A 10,624-nucleotide genomic window follows, 5' to 3' on the forward strand; every position below is an offset into this window, starting at 1 on the left:
TCCACAATTCCATGAACATGATCCATCTGCTAAAAAAGTAGATGAACAGCTTCGTACCCTGGTTGTTACTGACATCCCTCTCTTTGTCATTGATGCACAATTAAGGGCACTTTCTCCCATTATGATATTGTTACCCACTGCCGAACGCGTCTTTCAAAACTTTATTACACTGCGTATATAGTTTTTGACTCTGCCACATCTATGGATCAATTTGATACCACGTGGACTGTTCTTTGTACTGGACATTACTTACGCGTCTTCCCTGCTTCTCATTCCCTGACCAACGCGTTGTCAGACACGCTCATGTTGCACTTTTTGCCGGACTTTCTCGCAGCTCAGTTGCCGCTGACCTTTTGGAAATTGCCGAAGAAGTTTCCGCTAAAAGTGTTAATATTCTCTTCTCTTATAATTCATATAATCCCAAACCATACGCATATGTACACTTCTCCTCTGCTGCCACTAAAGAATCAGCCATGGGGATAACTTGTCCTCTCAAATCTATTGGCCTTACTTGGCATGAACCTACTGAAGTCTCCTCTCTTTGTCATCGTTGTGGTCACCCTGGTTGTAATCTGAATCAATGTGCTTCGTCACGTGCTCTTCAACATCCTTCCCATCCATGGTCTAGCAATGATAAATTGCGTGAATTATATAACAAACACCTACCTCCCTCTCATCCTGCTAAACGTCATAATCGTTTTGCACGTCCTGCCAATTCCCAACACAAATTTTACGCTGATGCTGCTGAAAGAAGGGCTTCTTCCCGATCCCAATCTCATCTTCATTCTTCACGTTCGCGCTCTCAACATAACAATCGTCGCCATCCTCAGCATCCTTCTCGATCTGAATTGGATCATGATGTAGCTGCAATGGATGTTCCCCTCTTAATGGACTGGCAATATATTACTGAACAAATTACTACATCAGGAAATTATATAGTTCGAAAAGTTGTGCAAGTTTACACATCATAATATTTCGTAAGCTTCCAGACCCGCTGCAAGTTTGCGTAAGCGTAATATTTTGTAACTTTTTAAAATATTTCGAAATATTACGATATGCAAAGCTTCGTAATTTTACGATTTGTAATATTCCGTAATTTTGCGGTTCGCAATATTTCGTAATTTTACATAATATTTCGTAAGTTTTTAGACCCGCCGCAAGTTTGTGTAAGCGTAATATTTTGTAACTTTTTAAAATATTTCGAAATATTACTATATGTAAGGCTTCGTAATTTTACGATTCATAATATTCCGTAATTTTACTGCGTAATACTTCGCAACTTTTTAAAATATTTTGAAATTCTATGATGCGTAATACTCCATAATTTGACGATTCGTAATATTCTGTGATTTTACACAACTTAATATTTCGTAATATTTCAAAATATTTCGATAAATAATACTTCATTTTCCGTACTATAAGTTTAGATAATGTATGTTTTATTAGATATAATTTTATTAAACCATAAAAAATTACAAGTATTTATTAATATATACAGAATACATAAAAGTAAAAAAAAGAAAGAGTAAAGAGTAACAATATTATTAGACGTAAAAAGAAGAGAAACAGCTATAGTAACGTTAGTATTAGATATAAAGATAAAAGAAATATTGTTATTATTGTTAGTATTAAGGTAAAAAGAGTTAAAGAAATAGTAAAAGGAGTAAAAGAAACATGGATATTATCGTTAGTATTAAAGTACAAGTAAAAAGGAATAAAGGAAACGTAGATAGTATTGTTAGTATTATGACATAAAGTAACAAAGAGGTAAAAAAAAACACGTTAATATTAAAATAATTAGTATTAATAAATAAATATTTCTATACCTGCAAAGTAATTGAACAAAAGAATAAAGAAATAAAGAGAAAGGAAAAAATAAACATGTTGTTAGTATTGTTAGTATTGTTAGTATTAAAGTATAAGTAAAAAGGAATAAAGGAAACATGGATATTATTGTTAGTATTACGATACAAAGTAACAAAGAGGTAAAAAAAAATGAAACTAATTAGTATTAATAAACAAATATTTCTATACCTGCAAAGCAATAAATTATGAAATATATGTAAATATATTGTATATAATTAAAGAAATAATAGAAAGAAGAGACAAAAAAATTAAAAATATTGAACAAAAGAATAAAGAAATAAGAGACAAAATAAATAAGACAAAAAAAGCGTGCATGATTAAATGATTAAATCACATGCAAGGATCAGCCTAATTTTGATTGGCCAGAAAATACGATATCATAAAATTACGGAAATCCGCATTTTAAAAAATCATGTACATCGTACAGAAATTGTATATGCACAATTACTAAATATCATTCCCTCGTGATAAATTAAAAATTATCAACACAAATTCAACACAAATTTAACAAATTTAACGAAATTTCACCAAAATTAACAAATTTTTACCAGAATTATCAACACAAATTGAACACAAATTGAACGCAAATTTCAGCCACGATTTATTTATGTCACACCCGTGTTGTTAAGAATTAATAACCATTTTATTTATTAAAACTATATTATTATGGTACTATTACGTGTGATATATATAAAAAATAATATTTATTTCCTATGCAACCCATAATTCTTTAATAAACTATTTACATACCGACCTTCCTCCTCTGTGTTATAAGAGTCAATAGAAAGTATATCATCATCAGCTATGCCATCATTGGCCGCATCATCGTTGGCCGCACCATCGTTAGCCGTACCATCGTTAGGCCTACCATCGTTAGTCGCACCATCGTCAGCCGCACCTGCTCTATCATCAGCTGCTCTATTACCACTATCATCTACATCATTACCATCATGAGAATCGTCGTCCGAATGTGTAAATTTATCCCTATTTTCCAACTTTTGCTAAAAGTCAATAAATAAATAAATAAACTGTAATTCTTTTTTTTTTTCCCAAGGTAGTGCAATTTGTAAGTTTATTAATTATATGTAATGATACAAAAGCATCTGTTATATAACTAATTTATTAAAACTCCAAACCAGTTCCCCATCCTTAAGATTGCTCCTGTGTCTTACCAGTTACCATCACCCTATAAAATTCATCTATATCCTTTAATAGTAGCTATTGAATTATATAAAATCATTATATTGTAAGGCTTAAGACTTGTTGTAACATCTTTTCACCTCTGCCTTACTCTTCCATTCCTGAATCTTTGATGGACTAGCCTGAGTGTTAATAGACGGTAATTTATGCCCAGTCGCTTTGAAAACAGAATACATAACGTCTTTGACTCTAGACGTGAACGTTTCTCGTATGCTTCTATGTTGTTGACTTGTTGTACTAACTATTAAAAAAAAATGTTAGTATGAAATTTAATAAAATTCATAATTGCTTTAACTTACAGTTGAGGCAATTTTTTTTTCGAAAAAAATAATCCATTGATTTTTTTTGAACTGGTGTATAAATTCCAGATTTTCGTCTTTTAAATATTTTTCGGTAGCGAGTTTGTACTCGTCTTGCGAAGGATAAACAAAATTTTCAAATAAAATTTTCGACACCTTCTTAACGAGCTTCTAATCAAACGCCCTATAAAAAGTATTTATATTTAAAATATAATTAAAAACTTTTTAAAATATATTTAAAATATACTTAAAATATATTTAATTTAAAAATTGCGAAATACTTATAATATACTTAAAATGTATTTAAAATTATCTTAAAATATATTTCTAATATATTTAATTTTTGCCCAAATACTTAAAATATACTTAAATTATATTTAAATTAAAATTTAAGTATATTATAGATATATTTTTTACATACTTAAAATATTCTTATAATATATTTCATAATATATTTTAAGTATATTTTAAGTATGTAAAAAATATACTTATAATAATCTTATAATATACTTAAATTTTAATTTAAATATAATTTAAATATATTTTAAGTATATGGGCAAAAATTAAATATATTAGACATATATTTTAAGATAATTTTAAGTATATTTTAGATATATTAAAAATATATTATAAGTATTTTGCAATTTTTAAATTAAATATATTTTAAATATATTTTAAGTATATTTTAAGTATAATACTTTTTATAGGGACGAGGTTAGCATTTCAGGTTTACATTAAATAATATTCATCTTTATTACCTTTACATACTCCAGATCTATTGTATTATTATTATTTTTGTTATTATCATTGAGCTTTTTTTTTATGCCCGAGAGACGGGTTTTGAGATTTTTTTGTCTGGTGATAAGAACTTCAAGCTTAGAAATTATCTGCGAATTGGTTCTTAATAGTTTTTCTATTGTTTTTTATTAACTTTAACAATAAAATATAATTTAACTATATATTATATAATTTCTTATAAAGAATATGATACATATCATGTCATATATACCTTCGACGTTATCGTCTGATAATCTTATTCGTTTCTTGGCTTCACTACTCTTCTCAGTATTACATCTTGAGATTCTTTCGTTATCATCAATATTTCGTTTTTCGCCACGTTTTGTAGCCATCGGGATAATATGTGAGGGAGGAGATATGAACTAAACTCGAAAAGAAGAAAGAGATATTACTAGAAATTTGAAGAGGAACTAGAAATACGAAAGGAGAATATATGAGAAAAAGGGGAAAGACATGGACCAGAAATTTGAAAATGAGGAACTAAAAATACGAAAAAGGGGAATACATGAACCAAAGGTTCAGAAAAAGGAGGCAAGCTGTCATAATGTCATTTCTGCCATTCTATACTAAAAAAGAAAAAAAACTTGCGAAATATTGCGAAAAATGGATGAACAAATGCGAAATATTATGAAAAATAAATGAACTAATGCAAAAATTTTGCATCGTGATATTACGAAAAAAAAATTGTAACACTTTCATGAGAGAATTTTTAAAAAAACTCTCGTAAAAGCATATAGTACAATCGAAGTATTAATCAACACCCATTTATAAAAAAATAACATGTTACACATATTGGAGCTTTTATGCATGGCAAAAAAAAAGTTGCAGCCAATAAACTGCCAAAGCCAATTGGCTGATCAGATTGATAGCGCTTATAACTGATTATCACATAAATTTGTGCTGGTTATCCGTCTAAATTAGTGATGAAATTCAGATGATTAGCCGATTGAATAAGCCGTATTAGCCACCTGGATTCTTACAGCCCATTACAGCTGATTTCATAATATACGGGACATTTAGCAAATTTTAAAGAACTCAGAAATATTCGGTATAGCTCAAAATAAGATAAAATTATAACATTCTCGGAATAGTGTAATGCGTAAATTTGTGGATGATTAGCCAATTGAATAAGCCGTATTAGCCACCTGGATTCTTCATATCGGCGGATTTGTTCACCCTCTAATTAACATGTTTATTTTAAGGTACTTTTGTTACACAAATTATTACATATGGCACAGTAGGACCTGGGACGAACATTAAAAAAATTTTATTTGGTTTTATTAATCAATAATTTGATAAATTTGATAAATAGTTCTTTTAAGCCAAAATACAATAAATATTATTCTTAGCAATACTGATAATATCTGTTGTGGAATCTCACTTTATACAATAGCTTCTAAATCTTTTTTGTGTAAAAATCAATAATACATATGCTTACAATTTGTTTGAATATAAAAGTTCCTATTTTGTCTACAGCAAGATAAATAAGAATTAATAATATGTTTTGAAAAATGCAAAAAATGGACAATTTTATGAAAGTTATTATAAAAAAAAAATTTTTTAAATATTAAATGAGTCTTAGAATACTTTTATAAATATTCATAGCTATTGTGTCTATATAAATTTTTATTTTACTTTTTGTTTTATTAAAACATACTTACTTTCTAATAATACACATTAAAAATACTATGCAGGTGAGAAATGGGTTTTTTGTTAACGAAATGGGTTTTTTTGTGTCTATTTTACGTTAAATAATTTAAGTTTCGCAAATGTAGATTTTCACTCGACTTATTATTTAGTCAAGTGATATTCAATCAGGTGATTTCATGACATTACAAACCGGTTTTGGGTGACGGATATTATGAAAATCATTCAAAATTTAGCATTATGCAAAAGTGAACAAATCCGCCGATATGTACAGCCATTCGTTAATGCGTAGTCGTATCTACTCAAAATTTTGTTAGCATACGAAATCTCATATAAATTGAATAGTGAATCAATGCTTTTATCAAATTTGACGCTGTTACCCCTAGTCACGTGTAGAGTTACAACTTACTGCACCAGAAGAGGACCCCGGATATCTCCAAAACAGGTCATAAGTCACACTTTCGGCAGATTGGCCCATTTTTCAGGGGCTCAAAAAATCGTTTTTTGTAAATATCTCGGCATCCAGTGGTCCAATTTTGATGAACTTTTTTTTAAATTGTAGAGCTAAATGAGGGCTACAAAATAAAAAAAAGTTCATTAAAATTGAATTACTGGATGCTGAGATATTTACAAAAAACGATTTTTTGAGTTTCAGCAAAAAGGGGTGTTTTTGGCCAAAAGTCCATTATGACCTTTATATTAGATATCCGGGGTCCTACCAGAAGATCATGTGGAAAATTAGGATCTACTGTGCCCAACTGTGCCAAGCTGACCTAGCCGCAGCCTACTTAGCCTATTATTTCTATTATATTTATTATATTAATTATATTTAATATAATCGATATAATTATTTTATTTATTATATTTAATTTATTTATTATATTTATTATATTAGTTATATCTATTATATTTATTATATCTTTATATGTAGTAACTTTTATATAAATAACGTTGGTATTTTCCCTCGTTATAAGTTTAGTTCCTTCAGTTCGAATTAGTTCATCTTAGTTCCTTTAGTTCATATTCTTGTAATTATAAAGTTCTATAATAAAGTATAACCTTTTACACTATAAACAAACTCCCTATTTTAAGCGTGTCTTGTTTGATTGGATTTTAGTCATAGTTAAACGTACTTAATCTCCCTGACTGCAAATCATAGTTAATCTATTCAACGTACCGAATCGGTTAACAACGCGTTAATTAGCAACATGAGTTTCAAATGCCCCTTTGTATGCGAATATTCAGTCAACACTTTGCATATACTCAACACGCCCAGAAATGCTTAAAAAATGTAAAAGTAGATGATGATGACGACGATAGTGAAAAATATAACAGTGAAATGGATACAAGAAGTAATCAAAGTAGTGAATATGAAAATGATAAAGTTGAGGTAATTATGTATTCCAGATTATTCTTTTTGGAGCTTTTAAGAAAAAGCTCAGATATACTAACTCATTTAGCTTATAATTTTAGGTGGATGATGATAATGATGCACAAAACATGTCTTTTGACAGTATTGGAAGTGCAATATCAGTGATGAGCCTTGAAGATAACTTTGAAAATATATTAGATTCTTCCGAAGAGCCTGAAATTTTTGAAGAATCTGAAAATCCTAATTCCAAAACTTACACAGAATTTTCTAATGATGCTTATAAAGATCTAATGTTATTAGTAATGAAATATAAAATAAACAATAAAGGTGGTAATGAAATAATACGATTTTTTAATAAACATTCAAATCTTACAGAATCACCATTACCAAAAAATATTGAACAGGGACGAGCATTTATGAATAACATGAAGTTTTCTAATTTAGAATTTAGTAAAGTCCTCATAACAAAACATAAGGATAAAGATTATTTTCTTTATTATCAAAATTTAATACAGTGCATCAAAAATATTTTAGCTATTCCTGACATAACACAAAATTTTGCACTATCTTACGAAAACTTTGAGGTAAATGCCAAATATTATTTAAATAATATTTATTTTAATTTATTTATATTATTTTATAGTATAATGGAGAAAGTATTTACGATGAGCAAAACACTGGAAAATGGTGGAAGATTACGCAAGAATCCTTACCTACTAGTTCCAAATTATTATCAATTATTTTATATTCAGATGCAACAACCACAGATACATTAGGAAAAAGTCAATTGCATCCAATATATATTACATTAGGCAATATCCCAATATGGCGTCGTAATAAACAGGATGCAAAGCAACTTTTGGGATATTTACCAATTTTAGAAGCTGCAAATAAAGATCTGGTTTGTGATACCTTTTATAAATCTTTACGTCATTTACTAGAACCGATTATTTTATTAAAAGATGGTATAGACCTTTTTATAAATAATGAAAATACCTGGTTTTATCCTAGAGTTTCAACTATTATTGCAGATTGGCCAGAAGCCGCAAGTTTTTGTTTAATTTATAAATCCTCCAATTCAAGCCTTCCATGTCATTCCTGTTTAATTAAAAGGGACAATCTTGCAAATATAGACTTATCGGTTAATGATGTAATACTAAGAACTCATGATGAAATGTGTAAATATTTTGAAAATGATACACAAAAATCTGTTTGCATAGAATCTGTATATAATTTTTTTTGGGATTTGCTGTAAGTATGCAAAAGTAGAAATAATTATAATAACATATATATATATTAATTATAAATATTTATATTATCAAGGAATATAAATATCTACTTGGCTACTGTTCCTGACAGAATGCATCATTTAGATTTGGGTTTATTTTGTTATCAAATTATCTTCACGTGCGATATCTTAAAATTGCAACATGTTAATGGTAATAAATTAGTTGAAGAAGTAGATCACCGTCTAGCAGCAATTCCACGTTTTCCCGCCATTAAAATTTTTTCCAATGGACTGCAGTCAATTGCAAGATTAACTGCTAATGAATATCAAAGTTTGATGAAAGTCATGATATTTGTTATTGATAATTTATATGATGAAAATAATAACGAAGTAGATAATTTTGTAAATAATGATGATCTTGCGAAATTGTACGAATATTGGAATGAAATGTATATTTTAAGTAGATATAAAGAATTTAGTGAAAGTGACTTGGAGAAATTTAATGTATGTATTAAAATTTTAGTAAAATTGAAAATTTAAATTAAATAAATGAAATTAACATTTAAATTTTAGGATGCAATACATAGATGGGCCCGGATGTTTGTCAAGGCTTTTAAATTTGTTTCTCCTTCCAATTTGAAGTTGCCTAAATTGCATTTATGGGTTTATCACATTATTGACTCAATATGATCTTATGGTGCAATAAATGGCTATACCACAGAAACTTACGAAAGTCTTCATAAATATTTCGTTAAAATACCCTACCGAATTAGCAATAAAAAAGATGTCAAACCTCAGCTTTTACGAACTGTAAGTATTTGGAAATTTATTTATTGTATATATTTATTATATAACTTAAGATGGAAATTAAATTAATAGATAAAACGTCAAGCAATATCTATTAGAATGTCTCAACATTCAGTGAATCCAGCAAAAACACCTCACACTTGTAAATTTTCTGCAAGACTCTTTGAATTCTCTTTACAAGATGCAAATACATTTTTTAATGAAAAAAAAAATTCCGTAGACAATAAAATGCAGACCGGTTTTGCTAGATTTATAGGTTGTCTGGATTCATATCTAGATTTACTTAATGGTTTCACAATTATTGGTGAAACCCGAATAAACATATACAGATCGGTAATACTGGAAAATGGTGCCATAATGCGTGCTACAAACAGGTATCATAATAAAGTATGGTTTAGTGACATAGCTATTTAATGGATTTTGAAGAATCAAATGATTATATATCAGACAAAGGACTTTGTTATGGACAGGTATTTTTCCAATTTATGTAATAATTTATTATAAAAGTATTAATAAATATTTATTATTTATAAGCCTTATTGTTAGCAGAAGTATTAACAGACCCACCGCTAAATCTCGCATTAATTCAATAGTACAATTTTAAATCTAAAAAGAACCCATATTTATATGGATGTCCTCACTTAAAATTGATAGAATTATATAACTTTGTAGCTATAGAGTCTATACATGGTGTCGTTCACATAGTACCCCGATTTGATAAACAAAATGAATATTTCGTAAATAAATATATTTTTTAGTTACTTGATATAGGAGTTTTGATTTATTTTAATAAAATTATATCTTTAAAAGAATTTATAGTCACGTTTTTCATATCATAAATAAAATGCAGATTTATTTATTTAATTATTAACAATGCGGGAGTGACATAAATAAATCGTGACTGAAATTTGTGTTCAATTTTGTTCAATTTGTGTTGATAATTCTGGTAAAAAATTATTAATTTTGGCCAAATTTCGTTAAATTTGATAAATTTGTGTTGAATTTGTGTTGAATTTGTGTTGCGTAATTTTTTATTTATCACAAGGGAATGATATTTAGTAATTACATGTACGATGTACAAGATTTTTTTTATGATTTTTTTAAGAAATGTACACAAAATATTTAATCAGAATATAACAGTCAGTGGAAATGTTCCCAAAAATTAGAGGGAGATTTTTTGTACTATGATATCTCAATATAAATTATTGGGACAGTATGGCTATATATATATGGCATATAGTATATATGTAAACTTAAGGTTGGCCAAAGTTGGTACAAATGGCTAAAATCGACAATTTTCAGATCTTAATTCTGGCTAAAATTTTCTTAATTCTGGCCGAATTCGTAATGCCGGCCTAAATTACATTAAAATCAAAATTTTCAGGTCAAAGGTAACACCATATTTAT

The 10,624-nt window shown here is 28.2% G+C and overlaps 1 protein-coding gene across 1 annotated transcript; it reads right to left on the reverse strand.

Annotated features, from left to right (window-relative positions):
* Nucleotides 1-2,570: 2,570 nt before the first annotated feature.
* OCT59_009339 (uncharacterized protein) lies at nucleotides 2,571-3,402 on the reverse strand (the record flags this gene model as incomplete). The annotated part of the gene is made up of 4 exons (XM_066133477.1): nucleotides 2,571-2,867; nucleotides 3,046-3,084; nucleotides 3,147-3,307; nucleotides 3,366-3,402. The coding sequence occupies 4 exons, from the start codon at nucleotides 3,400-3,402 to the stop codon at nucleotides 2,571-2,573; spliced, it is 534 nt and encodes a 177-aa protein (XP_065999914.1).
* Between the last annotated feature and the right edge of the window lie 7,222 nt (nucleotides 3,403-10,624).

This window comes from Rhizophagus irregularis, chromosome 17 (genome assembly GCF_026210795.1).
Source record: "Rhizophagus irregularis chromosome 17, complete sequence".
Taxonomy (NCBI): Eukaryota; Fungi; Glomeromycota; class Glomeromycetes; order Glomerales; family Glomeraceae; genus Rhizophagus; species Rhizophagus irregularis.